Source organism: Panthera pardus, unplaced genomic scaffold (genome assembly GCF_024362965.1).
Source record: "Panthera pardus isolate Hobbes unplaced genomic scaffold, ASM2436296v1 HiC_scaffold_10, whole genome shotgun sequence".
In the NCBI taxonomy this organism is placed as follows: domain Eukaryota; kingdom Metazoa; phylum Chordata; class Mammalia; order Carnivora; family Felidae; genus Panthera; species Panthera pardus.
The window spans coordinates 23,839,920-23,860,454 of NW_026526655.1; the positions used below are offsets into that span (position 1 = coordinate 23,839,920).

At 34.3% G+C, this 20,535-nt stretch overlaps 1 protein-coding gene across 15 annotated transcripts in view; it reads left to right on the forward strand.

The window, feature by feature from the left end:
• IKZF2 (IKAROS family zinc finger 2) overlaps positions 1–20,535 on the forward strand; it is a 163,748-nt gene that overhangs the window by 99,190 nt on the left and 44,023 nt on the right. For 13 of the 15 annotated variants that reach the window (XM_019446094.2, XM_019446090.2, XM_019446096.2 and 10 more), the window contains 2 exons: positions 5,200–5,466; positions 11,993–12,160. In XM_019446094.2, coding sequence (XP_019301639.1) covers positions 5,200–5,466; positions 11,993–12,160 — 435 coding nt within the window. The remainder of the gene's footprint in view (positions 1–5,199; positions 5,467–11,992; positions 12,161–20,535) is intronic. The other 2 variants (XM_019446100.2, XM_019446101.2) reach the window with 1 other exon arrangement.

Below are 20,535 nucleotides of genomic sequence, written 5' to 3' on the forward strand. Positions count from 1 at the left end.
CTTTTTAAATTTTCATAGTAAAATAATAGTGGTAAGGAAATTTTTGTTATAAAACATACTGAATTAAAATAGTTTTTAAAACAGCTTCACAAAATAACATAATTTTCCCCATTTGATTTTCTGCCTTTTTTCCCGTAGTAATCTGTATCTGTTTACTCTTATTCTTACTCTGAGTTTACTCTTATCTCTTATTCTGAATACTCTTATTCTTCTATCCCTTTATTTAATACCATATTAGTGAATTAAAGGCAAGTTTAGTGTAACTTTGTCATTCACTATTATGTATCTTGAAACAAAGAGAATTATGAAGCTTTTGAGTGTAGAGAGCCTAGTATGGTTACTGAAGAAACTTTTATAATTGAAAATTGTTTAGCCTGGGAGTCACTTATAAGCCCCTGTGTAAGTCTCTTTACTTCTCTGCATTGCTGTGATCATCTGTAATTGGAGGCAATTGTGTGTTTTTGTAGCATCTATAAGCTACATTCTGAAGTTCAGTAGTACTTTAAAATCATAAAGAAGAGGAGGGAGTTTGCATTTTGAAGCAACTTTTTGCATAAAGATATATGTGGTACTTTTAGTCCTGAAATACATTCAGAGCTTCTTCTACATAAAATTGAACATAAAAATATTTTTATTGACTATTGTTTGACCTGTGTTCATAAACCTGAGTCTACTAAAAAAAATCATGATTAACGTTTCATGATCATTAATGCTGTAAAATTTGACATTTCCTTTTTTAAACTGTAAATCATCTCCTTTAACTTAAGAAAAAAAGATGCATATATTAAGCATCTTTATTTTGTTCATTGAATATTTTGAAGTATCTATATATTATAGTTATTTGTGACTACAATATTGAATGACAATGAATGAATTGATCAAATAATTAAAATCTTATTTCACATCCCTTTCATTGCTAATAATTTGTTCTGACAAAATATTGTTCTTACTAAGCAGTTACTATTTGTCATTATAGAACAATGTGTATAAATTCCTATAGATACTAAGAATGTAAAACTCAGGTATAGCAAGGAAATGAGCTTGAAAAATAATTCTTGGTGTTGAGATTTGTAATGAGATATCATTTTGCTCACAGTAACAGATTCTCATCTTCATAGAAATTATCTTCCTGTTACCAAATTATAAAAGAAATACCATATAATGAAGCATAAAAATTTAATTTCAAAGATTTGATAACAAATGTACTATGAATATTATACAATGCTTAATAGTTATAATAGCTTTATATATTATAGCTATAAATAATCATATATCTTTCATTGATACATAAATTGTAATTTAGGGTGTATATAGGTTTACTGAACACATGAATTTAATCATTAATGACTTAAAATATAGTGTCTTGCATTAATTGGAAACATCTTAAATAGAAAAAAAATTGTAGGGAAATTTATTTTATATTCTTTGAGTAAGGAAATTTTTCTATTTAACAATTAAAATTCAAAGCCTATTTTAATTGCTTTTTATCCTAAATTTCAACCTAATTTTAGTAGGGCAGACTAAATATTAGTTAGGATGGGATTTTGTTTGTACTTAGGCCAACATAGGTATATAAAATTTAATCTGATATGTATATATTAAAATGTGCTGCATTTATTGACTTACTATATCAATGAATGTAAATTACTGTATTTACTATAGCAGTAGTGTATACATTCATACATGATATAATCCCTTAGAGTATAAGACTGCTAGAGAAAAGATTGCTAGGGTTTACCATTTCTTCTGTATTTTAGTTCTAACAAATGTATGCTTTTTTGAATATTCAAGTATATTCCTCTGTAGACAAAGTTCTAACTATAACTTTAATATACAATAATTTTTAATGACATTTTATCCATGTTTGGTATTATGTTTTGATGTATGTATTATAATATTATTAAGGGAAAAGATAATATAATATCAAGTCATATTCTTCATAATTCTGTGCTGTTTTGAAATTTAAGAGGCCCATATTTTCAGACTCAGACCTACACTTTTTTTTTTAAAGAAATAGAAATATTTTTTCCATCTCTCATTTTTTTTTTAATGTTTTATTTATTTTTGAGAGAGAGAGAGAGGGAGGCAGGCAGAGTGCAAGCGGGGAGGGGCAGAGAGAGAGGGAGACAGAGCATCCAAAGCAGGCTCCAGGGTCTGAGTGGGGCTCTAACTCACGGACTGTGAGATCATGACCTGAGCCAAAGTCGGCCGCTTAACCAACTGAGCCACCCAGGCGCCCCTCAGACCTACACTTTAAGGTACATTTCTTCAGTCTTGAAATGGAATGTTGGTAGACTTTACACTCATTAAATGTAGCTGATCAGATGTTGACCAGTTCAGGAATATGAATGATGGCATTGCTGTGCAGTTTATAACCTTTAGTACATCACTTAAACATGTGGGACAATTTGCTCACAGATTGGAATATGAAGTCATGCTATATAAAGTCATACTCCTCATTTATTTTCTTAACTTTTTCTTTAAGTGGGAGTTATATGGGACTACATAGGGCAAAAATTAGTGTTTTACTTTGATTAGAATAACCTTTGTTCCCAAGGGGAAAAATCATGGAAAAATTTCTTGAATATGGAAAAACTTATTGAAGCAAAATACAGAATCTAGAAATCATAATTGAAAACTTTAAAAAATCAAAACGTAAAATTAGTGTATATGCTCCCAAGATACCCTTGAGTAATAAGATTAACCAGTATTTTTGCAAAAATATAACACATGGGGCTGAGTTCCTTTGTATATATAAAGCATTTAAATTCAGTGAGCATAGACCAACAACCAAGTAGAAAAATGGGCAAAGAACTTTCATAGACAAATCCCCAAAAAACCCCAAACATTTAAACATGTATGTCTATAGATGCTCAACTCTACCTTTAAAAAAATACAGATTAAAATCTATCGTAAAATACCAGTTTTTATCTATCAGATTGACAGTTCAATGTGATATTATATAATAATGTCTATACTAGCAATAAACCATCTTAAACTTGTAACAGTAGAGCCTAGGAATAAATTATATTGATAAAATAGATTCTATGCAGGCATTAAAAAGAACAGTGTGCATTTCTGTGTACTAATATGGAAAAATTAAACAGATATTATTAAATGAAGAAAGCACAGTTAAGGTTAGGTAAATTGTACACTCCAGTTTGTGTAAAAAGACTATCATCTATAAACACACACACACACACACCCCTATACTTCTGAATTAGAAAATAAGGATAATGGTTGCTTTTGAGAATATAATGGGATGGTGAATTTTGGAGAGAAAAGGATATAATTTTCATTTTTTATCCTTTAATTTTTCTTTATTCATATATTTTTTAAACATATAAAACATTCTAAAAAAAATCTTAATTTACTAAAACATCTCAGTGGATACTGCCTGAAAACCTCCTAGATGCCACACGTTTTTTGAGCATGTTGGGGATATTAAGATGGATGAAATAATGTCTCTACCCTTCTCAAAAACCAGTAAAGTAGTACTGATTTGTAAATAGGGTAAAACTCAATGTAGTAGATTTTCTGTTAGAGATGGGGCCAAGAAGTCTATAAAATCTTTTGTAGATCTCAGAGTAGTTTACATACTATAATTGATCTTCACAAACTTTATGGAATAAACAGAGCATTATCTTTCACCAGAAGAATAATAGTTAAGCCCATTTTCTGCATTTGTTCACTTAATGTTCACATCAGCCTGAGAAAGTGGCTACCATCACCATCCTCATTTTGTAGAGTACATGGAGAATTCAAGTATCATGCAGAAGGCGACACTGCTTATAGTGAGTGCCAGAGCTTGTATTCAAATCCAGGCAGCCTGGTTATAGGATCCGTACTCTTACTAGCTAAACTATTCTACTTAAATTTCATTTTGAAGTTTGAATTCATTTGTAGTTTGCAAACAAAAGACAACGGATTCAGAGGTTAAATATTCAGTTCAAGATTATACTGCTAATAAGTGTCAAAGCCAGTCCTAGAGCTATGGTCTTTGGACTCAACGCAGTGATCTCATTTTGCACCATGCTGCCTCTGTTCTTAGGGGAGTTCCAAGGAGGGGAGCAGGGGAGGAGCCATTTTGGTAGCACTACCTGTTTAAAGTACTAATAACAAATCACAGAATATGTGGTTTCTCTAAGAAAGCTGCAGTAAAAAGAACTTACTTCCTTTTTATGAATGTATTTCCTCCATTCAAGTAGTACCAAATAATTTGTTTTGCTCAGGAACGCTGATATGATTTCTTTAGAAATTTTCAAGATCACTGGATAACAAAACAAAACAAAACAAAACAAAACAAAACTGGTATTCATTTAAAGCCTGTTTCTGCTTTGTGAAAAGACTTTGTCAGCAATCCAGAATGAGGGCTGTGCTAACAAAATTCCAACTTTTCTGTGGGATGATCCAAAAACAGCAAACAGAAGGCATTAAATTTCTTAACAGTCACAAGTGTGTGCATGCACGCTATGCCATTCCTGTCATTCACTGCTTTTTAGTGTGCATAGATTAAAGTTGGAATACTTTGATTTGCAGACTAATATGTTCCACGGAGAACTTTTTTTTACATAAAAAAAAGTAGCCTACAAGCATGTGAGGTCTGTGCACTCTGCCTTACATTTCTATAGCTCCTCATTGAATATGTTTTCAGTCTCATTTTAAGATACTTGCCTTGACAGTATGCCTTCATACATCTAAGACATTTGCTTAAGATCCCAAGTAGTTTCTCTTACTCAGTTCTGAAGCAGGTTTACACAAGTACTCTGATGTGAAACCTAATGTGAAGTATATTCATACAATCATATGATTGTTATATTAAGAAGAGGCTGACTGCATGGCTCAGGGGGTTAAGCAATATCTCATCTTGTTTCTTGCAGAATCCTACCTGAGTCTCAAAAAGTAACAAGCTCAAAAGCCAATACCAGAATTCAAGACTTGCTTAAAAAATATATAAGTTAAAGAAAGAAATATATGCAGAAATAAAGTGTCATTCTGTTTTATGAACCATCTTTACTTTCATGCTAAAGTCACTAAAATATCTTAGAGCACAGTATGTGTGGACATTGCATTGGTGTTGGCACATGCAACATCTCCATCCATGTTAATATAATGGTACTGGGTGGAGAAGCAGTGTAGATAACAACACATAACCTGCATTTTAAATGTCTTCATTTCTCTCTCTCTCTCTCATTACAGCAAATTCAGTAAAACTAGAAATGCAGAGTGATGAAGAGTGTGACAGGAAACCCCTGAGCCGTGAAGATGAGATCAGGGGCCATGATGAAGGTAGCGGCCTAGAAGAACCCCTAATTGAGAGCAGCGAGGTGGCTGACAACAGGAAAGTCCAGGAGCTTCAAGGCGAGGGAGGAATCCGGCTTCCGAATGGTAAACTGAAATGTGACGTCTGTGGCATGGTTTGCATTGGGCCCAATGTGCTTATGGTACATAAAAGGAGTCACACTGGTAAGCAGCTGAAAGAATAACCTGATGACTGCCTGTGACATCTGATGTTGATATTACCTGACATCTATTCTCTTTCCTTTTTATTCAGGGGTGGCAGTGGTGAAACTACCTTTTCAGAATTCTGCTAGTATTGGATTGCTGAAAAGCAGAGAGTAGCCTGGGTCTTGACTTCCAGCCTTCAAATCTGAATAGCATATCAGAAAAGAAGTTTGGGATTCAGTTTCCACAGTTCTTAATATAGCAATAATATGATAAGGGTTCAAAAGGTATAGGAGAATCTCATTGTGTAACTTAATCTTTTTGTATTTCTATACATATTTTACCATACCCATGGGCAGGTAATATAGTTTGCTAGCTAAGAGTTTATACTATAAAATGGTACTCATGCATTTATATAGAGGTGGATCATTTTCACCTTATCTGGTTAACCTCTTGGAATACAATTTCCAATCAATCTTTGCCTACCATGGGTCCCTGTATTAGGGAGATACTTTCCCTGGTTCAAGGTGTTACCATCTTCCTGTGATACTTCTTTTATTATAACTCCTGCGCAGAGATATGTAGGGTGTAGTATAGTATAGCTAGAGTGGTGAGTATGCTGGCAGGAATGTGCAATCATGGAATAGGGTAAGGAAAGAGACCTCGGATTAATTTAATATATACTTTTTGACATTTGTGTAATGTAAAAAACACCTAAATGAGGAGAAGGCTTTATTTAAATCTCTCTATAAATTCTTTGGCAAAATGAAAAAAAAATTTAATTAAAAAAATGAGATTATGTTAAGAAAATCAGACAGTTAACTCTTAAAAAAAGTTTTAAGTTCATATGAAAATTGTTATAAAGATAATGATACCTTTAGCTATAATGCCAAGTAGTATTATATAGCAAAATATTAATCACTAATACTCAGAATTTTTAAATATGGTACTCTCTGGAAGAGACATAAATCATAATGAAGTTGGTTTAAAAGATTTATTTCTAAGTAATCAATTTAATTAGTAGTTGCTTAAAATATGAAAGATACAAGATACACTGAAGTCTTTCTAGTCCAAATCTCTCATTTACACATGAAGAAAGTGAAGCCCCAAATAGTCAAATGATCTGTCCATTATCTCTTATGTGGTTATGACGCTAGAACCAAGGTTTCCTGATGCCCAGACTGGTTTTGTTCAAATATACCAAGCTCAGTATCTTCAATGCACCAACATTTTCTGATGAGATATGACCCTAAGGCTGATACCTTAAAATTTATAGTAAGAAGTTACACATTAAAATCAGTGTTATCTTAATCAGAATCATCAGCTTTGGAACCTGTACCCTTATTCCAACTATACAGTTACATGTTTAGTTTTTGTTTTGATTTTAATTTCCTTTTTAAATGGCATATTTTAAAAATATTTATATTACTAGTGCAAATGTTTTTTACCTTAATTGAAAAAAATTTCTTCCCAGGGCGCCTGTGTGGCCCTGTCAGTTAATCCAACTTTGGCTCAGGTCATGATCTTGCGGTTCATGAGTTCAAGCCCCACATTGGGCTCTGTGCTGATGACTCAGAGCCTGGAGCCTGCTTCAGATTGTGTGTCTCCCTTTCCCTCTGCCCCTCCCCTGCTTGCACTCTGTCTCTCTCTCAAAAATAAATAAACATTCAATTAAAAAAAAATTCTCCTAGGAAAGTTAAAAGATCAGGTTTGATATTTGATAATAAAAATATGAAAAGTCTATAAAATAATGAGTCTTCTTTTCTTCTATGCTCATTAAGTAATGTTAATTGCAGTTCTAAAAGAAGAGTTCTACATAGTTATTATGTATTCATTATCTCACAGTGATTATATTGAGGAAGATAACACCCATTCCAATGTGTAACTTTCCCCTTCTAGCAACATATAAACAAAATTAGTATAATGACTTTTCATTTGAATTGCATATAGTGTGCATTTTAAGGCTGAAAAGTACACTAACAACAACTTTTTTGTAAGATTTCTAATAAGCCTTTTATGGTCTGAGTCAAGGAAATTTGAAGAACCTGAGTATGCTCTATTGAGTATTTGGGTTAATCAATGTTTCACTGTATCTGCAGTGATTGTCATGAGGATTGTTGGTTTGTAAACACAAAAGTAGTTTCATACCTACTCTACTGTTCATTTGATATTTACTACTATAGCAGCATTGAATTATTTTGATTCTGAAAATCCTGAAATTGACATGGAAAATGTTTTTAGTTACACAGATTTCTGGAAGGTCTATGAATATGGGATTCACTCAACTATCAAAGGCAAGGAGAATGGGCAAAATGGCTATTTAAAGTCCTCTTGCAACTCAGTGAACTTTTATTGTTAATAAATGTTTATTGGAGTATTGTAAACATTATACTTCCCTCAGATCTGGAAAGTTTTTGTTAAAGTTAATAGCCATTCTTAGAGGAGCCTGGGATACCTGCCACACATTGTTGACCTTAAAATTGTGATGTATCTTTACATTTACTATGTTTATATGTATTTCTGATGACCCACTTTATACATCTGAATGGGTCATGACATTTTCAACTCCATTTTAATACTATTCAAGAACAGAAAGTCTATTTGTGAATTTTAATTTAAACTAGATTGAAAAAATGTGGTCAGGATCTAGTCATTAACCAAATGTTTTCTCATTAATACCATGAACTACTGTCTTCATTCTAGAACTTCCCCCTGTTACCAATTATTTACAGCTAGTATAAAAGGCGTGGTCTTAAATTTTTAGAAAGCCTTTAGGAAACATGTTTGTGTGTTTAGCTCATAGAATATCTAATATAAAATTGATAGTGAAAAAAGCTACACAACCACCCAGTTTACTAAAATGACATGGAGTATCATATCTAATTCACTTCTTCTTCTTTCTCTTTCATACTCTACTAAAGTACCAATTCCAGTGTCTTACAAATGGCTTTGTGTTATTTCATTGGTATTGCTACTTTAGTAGGTAATCAGGTAATATTGTCATCGGATACTCCAGGCACTCTTCACTGGGATATAGGCAGAAGAAGTAGGGGTAGTAAATCAATTCATGCACAAACATGAATTGATGCGGACATTATAAATACAGTCTATCCTTAACTTTGCCCTTCTTTGGGGTAGAGTATTCCCAACTTTGTAACTTAAGTTTTAAGCACACTATTTTGTACATTGTAGCTTTGTGGAACCATTCTCTTGCTCCAAGGCCCTCTCAACAGGTGCTTGGGATTTTTCATATTTGTAGGTAGTTGTTCCATCCAACACGGAACACCCTCTTTCTGTGATTTACGAAAGCAAATTAATGCATGTATATTTGTATTTCAATTGGATATTTAAACACAGATCTAGAAATATGTGTTTATGAAAGTATATAAAATATTGAAATATAATTTCAATAGATAATAGATAACTTCATTCTGGGAATAACCACAAAAAGGTCCTTGAGTAGATTAAAAAAACAAACAAAAAAACAAAACAAGAAGCAGATTGAGAATGGAAATGAATGATAGCATGGCTACATATTAATTGTTCTCCTGGATTCAGAGTTGTTAATCCAGACTTTTGTGCCCACCCCATGGGGGAATTAGTTATCACAGATACAGTAGCCTACTTGATTTTTTCAATTGAATTACTATATAGTGAATTCAGTAAATTTGTGATGTTTTCCTGAAGTTTGCGTTTATTTATATTTGAAGAACATGATTAATATATTTTCAGACAAAGTCTAAACTAATTCTAAAAGGACTAGTTGATTCAGTCTATTATTACAGAAAGAGCAAATTATTTAAAAAATAATTGAGATGTGTTGTTTCAAGTAATACACAATATGGGTAGCTAAGTGAACCTTTTACTTAAATATCAGATCATTTTCCACATATCTCATAATCCCTATTCAAGACTTAATTCATGTAAAGCGGATTATTTCTAAAAGCTTCATCCAGTTGAAATAAAAGTGAATTATTATCATTGCCCTTTTCCTCTTATCACAAATGGGAACATGACTTGTTGCCTTCATCATGCCTTTCTTTATTTCCCATGGCCATAGAATATAGTTAGCAAATGCCTCCCATGTAAGACTTACATACTCAGCAACAGACAATATTTCCTGATATACCTAGACCTCTTTTTATTTCTCTGACCCCTTTAAGGATGATCATATAAATTCAGAAATAATTCTTACTAAAAATATTTGAAGATATCTGGAATATTTTGTAAATGTAAAAATGAAATTATCCTGTCATGCATTAGTCTCATATACTCAATTAGATGAATTTTAAAATTCTTTTTAAAGATAGTTATTGTTTTATTTATTTTTCTTTTTTGATTAGTATTACTTGGAATGACAAATTCAGTAGTCTAAATTAGGAATTTTTAAATATTTCACTTGTAAGAGGCTTAATGAAAATCTAAGTTAGCATGTTTGAGGAGTATATTCTAAAGGCAAACATGATTTCAAATGTTTTTGTTTACCAAACTAATTTAATTCATTTTAAAGTTATGGCATACTAATTTGTTACTTGCCTGGAAGACCCTACATAGAGAGATTTCAAAAGTAAAATCAAATATTTGGAGTGAAAAGTATAATTTCCATTTGCTATTTTCCTATGGTATAAAAATTTTTACAGAGAAATTGCCTCTTTCTTTTTTATTAGTAATTCCGTGGCAGGGGTGGGTAGTAGAAAATCCTGATTTTAAAAAGCTATGGACTGCTGTTTCATTGAAAAAAATGTCAATGAATTAAATTGTGTGTGTGTGTGTGTGTGTGTGTGTGTGTGCGTGCGCGTGTGTGTAAAGATGTACCAATTTTAGATTTATTTTAAAACTTTTATTAGCGATGTGAGACTTCATACAAGAGGTTTCTTGGTAAAGTATTTCTCCTTTAAGCAGTATTTAGCATTGATTTAATTGTCAGTTTTATCAAATGAACCAAAAAAATGAAATAAGATAAAATTTAAGGTAACCATAACATAAATTATTTTCACTTAACACACCAGCACAAGGACTTTTTCATAAATTAGCTCAGAAGATCTCCAGATTTTGTAAGAAAAACCTTAACCCTTGCTACACAAACACAGATTATATATATATATTTTTTCCCTTGGTATATATCATAAAAAGTTCCAAGATGAGCAAGTAGTAAGGAATTTCAGATAACACCTGATGTATCACTCAATGTCTTTAGGTATTATAACAAATCTATATGATAGAATATGCAGTGGCAGCTGCAAGAAAATGGCCAAAATTTATCTTCTTTATGCCTCCTACCTTTCTTTAATAAAAAGAATCACTGAATTTGCATTAAAGGCCTCACCCAAATATTGAGGTTTCCTTATTCACTATTTACAAATGTTTCAGTTAAAGATATAAAACATGACAATTCAGTATAAATTTTTAGGTATTAAAATTATAATCTTCATCTAACCTCAAATACAGAAATAGTACAGTTAAACCAAAAGTGAATTGTTTTTTTTTTTAACTTTCTGTTCTAAACTTTGAGCTTTACTACTTTGTACTATTTATGTACTAATTTTTATAATTTATTTCATGAATATCTTTAGAGACTGGCAAACTTAAAATAGCATTTTCTTCATGGTTTGACCGTACTTGCCAATTTTACTCCTTCCTCAACTGCATTTTTATGTTCAGTGACATTTGTGACAACCAGTTGACCCAATAGACTAAACTGATAATTCTGGCTTGAACAGTTTTATAGTGGTATTCAGTAATAGGAGAAAAGAGAGAAAAGATTTCTATAAAATTATTTTCACAACAAAATTATACAGGAAATGTCTGGATTAATAATTTTCTTTGGATTTTCACTGTTTATATCAGAAATTTTTCCAAAGCTTTCACTGTTAGTGACTAGGAGAATCGAGAGACCCGGGGCCTGGGTGAAGCTTTAGAGATTTTGTGATAATGAGCTTTGTTAACCTGGTTCATTCATTGAACTTTTTTGGCCCCCTGGTAATAAATCATCAGCTAAATGAAAGAGTTAGACTAAAGATCCCCTCCAGGCCAAACTAAAATTTCTGTAACTTTAAAAGAGATAGTGTGGCACAACAGAGCAAGATTTTGTTGTCCAACTAAGCAAGATTCAGTTATCAGTTTGAGTACTTTTTAGCTCTGTGACTATAATCAGATGCTTTGATACTTGAACTTCAGGTTCTTCATTTGTAAATTGAAATTATAGATACCTAATTAGAAATATAAGGATTGAAACATTCTCTGTAAAGCAACTAGTAAAGTCAGTAAAGTGATGGCACTTAGTTGTTCAATCAGTGGTCAGTGCTATTGCTGATTCTTTTGAGTCAGTGACAGGAATCCTGTAAAATTTATATAAAGAGAGAGAGCGGTGCTTGGCCTGAAGTTTAAGGCTTTGGTATTAGCAAATTTTAGTTAGATAAAGGTTTAGAAGACCTACAGGGGAGAATATTCTCAGCACAGAGAACCTAGCACCAATTAGTAGTCTACAGCAAATTGGTCACTTGCGTATAACCTACTTGATCTTTTCTACCTCTTTTCCTTTTGGCAGGTGAACGTCCCTTCCACTGTAACCAGTGTGGAGCTTCTTTTACTCAGAAGGGAAACCTTTTGAGACACATAAAGTTACACTCTGGAGAGAAGCCGTTCAAATGTCCTTTTTGTAGCTATGCCTGTAGAAGAAGGGACGCCCTCACAGGACACCTCAGGACCCACTCTGGTAAGTGTCACTGACTCTTTGAGAAGAAAGCTAAAATACGAGAATTCAGCAAAGTGTTAAAGAATGATGCAGAGTAATTTATAGCTTTGGTATATGGCTAGGAATTATCTAGACAATATTTTTATTTGTGTACACTGAGTAACTGATAAATCTTGCAAGTTGCATATGGCCCTTCCTTTTTTAGACTCGTAGACTTGGCAAAAAGGAGCACTGTCAACTGAAAAGTCTCTTATTTTAAGCCATTGAAGTAAGGAAACAAGTGTTCTATGGATTTTCTGTGATTTTTAATTTTATAATTATTAAGTCAGTATAATTAATAATTTAATTTATAACATAAATTAATGTATAATTTATTCTGTAATTATGGTTAATCCAGGATAATAGAAAATCTAGTAAAATATCATAGTTACATACTGATATCACCATAGAGGAGATGAAAGCTGTGATATTTTTCAACTGATATAGTGCCCAGTCTGGGAGTGGGAAATCAAACATCACTATTTTTAAACTTGAAAATATTATGCTCATTAGCAAATTGGCTGTGGAGTATTTTATATTTCATTTAAACGCTCCTTGTTTCTTTAACTCTCAAAATACAGTCATTGGATTTTCTCTGAAACATTTCTCTGCTTCATAAATCATCATTAGAAAATCTAGAGTAAGTGTGATATTTTTAAAATGCTAGAATATAGTACATAAAAGAGAAAGAATGATTAGAAATCTGAGTGAATCTCATTTGACTTTTAGCATGAATTGCCATAACCAAGAAGTTAAAGGCGGAAAATTAATATAGAGTACTCTCCAGCCAGTTTTATATCCTTCTGTCCATAATGACATATTAAAATTTAATTTTAATATGAAGATATGATGGAAGTGATATTTTCATCTACATTGACAAATTGTATTAGAGAGTGCTGTGGATTGTGAGGTAATACTTGTATTACCTGTTTTTACATTTTTTCCTATTAATCCTTAAGGCCTTATTTTTTAACATGAATGTGAAATGTATAAAACTAATTTAGATATTAACTTGTCAATGTGGAGCAGTTGTAGAAAAATGAAATTAATTCAAGCATTAAAACAAAATATTTTAAGTATATATAGTTACTTGCCTCCCTGACTCATAGCAATTCCCTTATTTCCAACCATGACATTTTATATTTTAAATTATGCTATGAAAATTACATCTTTATTATAAAAATTATTCTTTATTGAAAGAATGTTAAGATGTGACAGTAACTTCCTTTAGCTAGCCATGTACTCTGGCTTATTAAAGTATTACTGAGCTGACCACAGATTATATAAAACATAGCTTTGCATGAACATTAGCTGTTACATGAAGTTGAAGCAAAAATACAACTTTAAGCATCTATTTCATTCTTAACAAAATTGTGTTGCTTTTAATAATCATGGTTTAATGTACACATGTTACTTTACCTGGGATTGCTATATTATCCTTAGAAGGTTTAATGCCTTCAGCACTCAAGAAGGATTTCAATACTCACCTTAATTTGTGTTGCCTTGATATCCTTTTTGTTCTTTTAACACATCCATCCCTGTGGGTGGTGTTTAAGAAGACACTTTGGTTTTTGTTTCTATTGAGCTGGGCAGTTTCAATCAGCATCTTTTTGCAAATTAGTCATGACTCATCTAGGGGTTCCTGACTGGTGCCTAATGAAGTGAGGGATGAAAAAGGTGTCACTCCAAAAGTAGGCCATTCCAATTGGCTTTTACCAGGCCAGACACGACATTTCTTACATGGTTCTGTGTAATTATAAATTGTGTGTGTGTAAAGTGAAGCTGTTTCTGTGAAATCGTATATTCTGTAAATAAATATATTGCCTCTTTGAGGTTCAAAAAAAATAAAGACATGGACCCATAGCGGCAATCATACTGATTTTACAAATTGGTATACAAAGTCATGATTTTGTAGATATATAAACAGACTCAAAGTGGCTAATTAAGGAGAGCTTAATGGAGTAATGAGGGGGGTGTCATCCAGCTACTGCCTCATCAATGGGTGACATGAATTCAGTTATACTTCCAACTGTAACCTAAAATATTTGCCAATGTTTTTTTATATACAGTGTAAAACATAGCTGCTAAAGTCCATGCTTCTCTAATTGTTCAGAAAGTTCAAATTGATCATTATAGCTTTCTTATTCTACTACCAATTCCACCTTCCCCTTAAGCTTACCCTGTTTTGTAGCACCTGGGCTAGACAGGATTCTTTATCTGATGAATGACCCAAATCTTAATTTCTACAAATACTGAGTATTTGATGGTCCTGTTTTCCTGGGACTACTGCAGTTTTCCAGTAACCAGGATTATTGGGCACATTTCTTAAAAAGAGGTGCCCCACTGAATCTCTTGAGTTCCAAACATAGCAACAACCCCAAATCATCTTGGTAATCTGGAAAAGTTACCAACCAATAGTCCACTTCTCTCCCTGTTACTTTAGCAGCTTGAGATGCCCCAAATAGCCAGGGAGTAGTCCAAGATGACCGACTCAGAGCTCTGATCCATGGTGGAAACATTCTTCCTTTGGGTACCTAGCACATACATCAGAACAATATACCCAAACATGCCTCCTTCTTCATGATGACAGGTGCAAAGTGCAGCCATTTGCATTTATTACAGAAGATCAAATTCAATATGTGTAGACCACTAAACCCATAACATTTCACTAATGCTGCTAGTCTCTGAACTTTCTATGGCAATTATCTATTCTCTAGCATATATCTTACTGAGGCATCTCAGGTATTTACTACTTCCTGCTCACCATGTCCAGTCAGTACCATGAATGTAATGTTCCAACTTGATGTTCTGTGGGATGTCAAGATGAACAAGATTTCTTTGCACTGTATTATAGCAAAGAGGAGAGTTGACCTAGCCTGAAGCTAAGATAATAAAAGTATGCTGTCCCTGCAATGTGAAGGCACATTGCTTCAGATTATCTTTGTTGATAAGGAATTATTTTTCAAAGAAATTGTTAAGTCACTACCTCCATACCTGGTATCAGGGGCTATGTTAATATGCGCCAATAAAGGTATTACAGCTAGAACTGCATCTGTAGTTGGCTCTTGATGTGATTAAGTCTACATTCATCCACAGAACCATCTTACAGTATAAACCATCATTAGCCCAATAAACAGTATAAATGAGTGTGTGTAGGAATCCCTACCCAACATCTTTCAGTTTTAGTTTACTGTCTTGGGAGAGATATAAGTCTAAGGCTATGATCTCCAATGTGGTATCCACCAGCTACTTGTGGCTGTTAAGCACCTAAATATGGTTGTCTAGGTCTTGCAGGCAAATGATGATGAAATGTTGAAATGATTTTTTGATTAAATAAAGTCTTTTAAAATTAATGCCAACTTTTTAAAATGTGGCCACTAGAAAATTTGAAATTACACGTGTGACTCATATTTGCACCATACAGCATTGTTCTCAGCTTTTGGTAATAGCCCTGGGTCAGGGAACCAACATAAGAATCCTGTCCATTGCATGGGGCTTCTGAGTGGCTCAGTTGGTTAAGTGTCTGACTCTGGATTTTGGCTCAGGTCATGATCTCACAGTTCGTGAATTTGAGTCCTACACTTGGGCTCTGTGCTGGCAGTGTGGAGCCTGCTTGCAATTCTTATTCTCTCCCCCTCTTTTTCTGCCCCCTCCCTGATTTCTCTCTCAAAATAAATAAATAAACTTAAAAAAAAAAAACCACAGTTCTTCCTATTGCTTAATTTATTTGTTCTCACAATACTGTAAGATGGACTTGGGTAAAGTCTACATATTTATCTTGACCTCCATATGCACCCCGCTTTGAACTGGTGGACCATAATGGCATTTGGAGTTCTAGAGATTAATGTCAGCTCAGAGCTATTTCTAATAGCACTAACTGATAATATGTGGTAAGACTTGTTATTTCCCTCTTCCTAGTGCATAGTCGCCATCATAAATGGCCATGGTGATTCTGGAATGACTTAGAAGAAGATTCATAGCATATATCCATGGCCGGGTGTCAGGATCTTTTCCAAAAGGGACTGTCTTCATCTAATTATGTGACTTTGGGCTATGAATACAATAGGCTTAGATATAGGCACTGGATAAGAGATCATGAATCCCACCATGGCTATGCAAGTTCAGTTTTTGCCCATAAGACCTAGACATTTTCTGCATAAGTTGGTTAGCAGCTTGGTAGTCTAACCATTTATTTCATTCTTGGTGACTCCATAATTGATTAGCCATTGCCCTAGGACCCTATGGCACAAAACATCATGATTATCACCCCATCCCTATGGTTTGTTAAGGTAATTGCACCTTCCTGATATTTGTTCCTAACATAGAGCCTCGACCACTCTGAGGTCACACATACATTTAAATCAGGGAGCTCAGTTCTATTTACAATATCTATCATTGTTCTCCCCAGACAAGGGAAGACAGTTAACATAAGCTTTTTTTGTTTTAAAGAGATAGAGACAGAGCACGAGCAGGGAAGGGGCAGAGAGAGAGGGAGACACAGAATCTGAAGCAGGCTCTAGGGTCTGAGCTGTCAGCGCAGAGCCCAACACTGGGCTCGAACTCATGAACCATGAGATCGTGACCTGAGCTGAAGTTGGATGCTCAACCAACTGAGCCACCCAGGCTCCCCCGGTTACCATAAGCTTTTGAAGCATGTGGCTTCTTTCCTTACCAGAGTAGTTCTTTGGTGAAGGGAATGCTCCACACGTGCTTTCAGAAGTATGTTAGCAGCACACTGAACAGGGTGGTTCATAATTGATCTTTTCCATTATTCTTACTTATTTGAGCTTTTGTTCTTCTTCCTCTTTGCTATGCCAAGAAAATTGTGGCATTTCAACTTTTTACAAACAAACCATCATTGAATCAAGAATTCAATTAACTAGTCACTCCTCCTTGCTCAAGGCAATGTATTAAGTCCCAAATCCCAGGTGAATACATATATTTGATAAATTTGGCCCTAGATAATCTAGCATTTTGGTTCGTCTTCCTGATATAAAACCTTTAGTATCAATTCATTCCCTTACATGCTAACTGGACTCCTGTTGATACAAATTGGTAGTTTTACAGTTCTTTCAGTATATAGGCTGTCACCTGGATCAAGCCTTGATTTTGGTTATATTAGGATCTAACTTACTATGAGACGAGGGGCAATGAGAGGTAATAGGAATGAGTCCTTAAAAGAATTGCCATTCTCTGATTGGGTCCTTGCCTCCGCTAAAGCAATTAAAAGTCCCTTACTATGGGATAGCTGATTTATAGGAACATTGGTTTCCTTAGAAGGCAGTGTGGGAAGTGAGGATTGTGTCTTCCAGCAAGGATGGTTTGGGAGTGTTTGGGGGTTCAACATTCTGAGCCTTAGTATTTGATCAGATAGTACCATCCCATGTTTCACTAGTCCATTACCAAGACCAAGTTGTATTGGTATTGCCCATTTTACTTACTACAGCAATTCCATAACTATTCAAGTCAGATTCTGGAGTTGGTTTTTAGCCTTATTTGTCCTGAGGCTTAAGTAAATAAGGACTCTTAAAGTCAGCAGAGGACTTTGATATTCCACTTGTGCTCTAACATGAAGTGATCATTCAAGGCCTTCAAACTGTCCTTTCTTCTTTGTATAATCCTTAGGGCCATCAGAAATAGCCATATCACACACCAGTCTTCACTCTAAACACCACCATTGTCACTTCAGCAAGTAAAGGCTACATGCTACCAGCAGTGATAATTTAAGTAGTCACATTGCCAACAAATGCCTAGAAACAGTAGTATCCCATCAGCTTCCCATTAAGGAGGCCTTTCTGTTCTCTTCAAATATGAGCAAGTCAGGGGCGCCTGGGTGGCTCAGTCGGTTAAGCGTCTGACTTCAGCTCAGGTCACGATCTCACAGTTTGTGGGTTCGAGCCCCACATTGGGCTCTGTGCTAACAGCTCAGAGCCTGGAGCCTGCTTCCGATTCTGTGTCTCCCTCTCTCTTTGCCCCTCCCCCATTCATGCTCTGTCTCTCTCTGTCTCAAAAATAAATAAACGTTAAAAAATATATATATATAGAAAAAAAATAACAAATATGAGCAAGTTAATGCCAAAATGCCATTTTGACTCTTTGAAGCCTTGGGCCACTCCTACTAGTAAGGATCCATCAAGGCCATGACAGGAGCAATGAGACACTCAAATGGGGGGAAATTTGGAGACATTCATGATAACATTAACAAGAGAATAGTGAGTCATAAAGGAAACCAACAAAAGATTGTTGAAGCACTCTGAGGCTAGCAATAGTAAGAAGCTATTAGCAGCCCTATGTCTGGAGGGACATTGGGATCAAGGGATCACTAGAATTAAGAGAGGTGGGAGATGGGTCTTGAACACTGACCTTCAGTAGAGGAATGTACCCCCTACTAACCTGTGACTGAGAAATAAACACCTTGACCTCACTTTCTCTACCCTCCAGTCTCTTGATGCCTTACATTAACTGAACCCATCCAGAAGCCAGAGAACAAAGGAGCCTACTGATGAAGCCAATAGGAATTAGCTTTCTGCAGGAGCAAAGAAGGGTGAAAATGGCTATGAAGGTGAAACAGAATAGGCCAGAGATTGACTAAAATTTAGGAACCAGTGCTTAAAATGATCAGTATAGGGTATTAAACATAATATAATGATTTTAATATTAATTTCTGTTTTTTATGAATATAATTAGTACAAAGTATTTTGGTTCCTCCTACTCCCCCCCACTTTGGGTAATGACTGTCCATTGTTTTAGTTACTGTGTTCTATAATATTAATATTGCATCTTTGGTTCCTGTATTTTAGATTTGAAAATTTTCACATCTACTAGTTTGGTAACAAAGAGCCTGATATTGATGTACACTTATATGTTAAATAAAAAAAAAAAAAACACTCAGGAAAAATATAGAGAGAATACAGTATACATTCATTCTCTGTTGTCCCTTTCCTGTTTGAAACTCTACTTGCATACTTTAGAGGACACCAGGTAGTATCTTGGTTTTGATTGTTTAGTCCCAGTAATTACTTACCAGATAATATATGGAATTTCTTGAGACCTTCCTAGATGTTAGGCACTGTATGAAGCACTTCCCAAGGATTATTCCTTTAATTAAAGCCCTTTATCTGACATGAGCAAAGCCAGGCATTTTATCAATTAACAGCAGTAAGTCTAGTAACATGAGAAATTCTTTTGATAAAAGTCTTTACATTTAAAAAATATATAATCTATGTAATCATTTACCTCTTGATATAAGGCCTGTCCCTTTTCTTTCAGTGAGGAATTTGGTTTTGGAATTCCATATAATTTTTCTGTCCTAAACCACAGTCATAATGCATCATCTCTAATTCCATTTTCAGTGTCTTTTGTTTTTAATAATACTCTTTTAATGTTTATTTATTTTTGGGATAGAGAGAGAGAGAGGGGCAGACTACAAGTTGGGGGGTGGGTGGGGGCAGGGTAGCAGTCAGACAGAGACACACACAGAATCCAAAACAGGCTCCAGGCTCTGAGCTGTCAGCACAGAGCTTCATGGAAGGCTCGAACCCACAAACCATGAGATCATGAACGTTGGCTGCTTAACTGACTGAGCCACCCAGGCGACCCTTTTTTCAGTGTCTTTAAGAACTTAAACACCCTTGTTATGCAACAGCTAAATTTTTAAGATTTCTCACTATTTTTTAGGAGTATCCTTGCCCATCTACAATTCTTTAGTATTTTTTAAGTCAACTCACCTTTATTGAATCTTTCCGGAGTGGCAAAGTTAGTTTTCAGAAACAACTTTAGTTTTGTATTTATTTTCTTGAAATATGGAAATTTAAATAATTTATGTAATCATAATAACAGGTTCAGCTGGCAAAGGACTCAGTGACTAGTTCAACCACTGGAGTGTTTACTTGGGCATACAAAGAGGGGCCTACGAGCTCCAGGAATTCAGGGCTTTAGAGAGAGGCAGTTGGTCAAGAGAGCTTTTTGCTGTTATTATTCTTATTTTACAGATGAGGGACTGATGCTCAGAGAGGTCATACAGAGCCTAGATTCATACCAAGGTAGTCAAACTCCAAAATCTATACTTTATGTTCTGGGATAAATGATACAGCCCTATATATTTATCCTATAAAACTTTATTAATTCCAAATGATAAAGAAAAAAATACTAACTATCTAGAGGTCAAAATATCTGGGTTTAGAATGGCTCATTGCAAATTAGTCATATGACTGCATCAAATCGCTTAATTTGATCTTTAAATCTCCCTGTGCTCCCAATATTATATGATGCTAACTAAATACAGTGTGTTTTCTTCTCTGCCAGAAGTTGGCTGCTGATCATTCACTACAGCCAAATCTTAAAGGGTAAAAGACTAG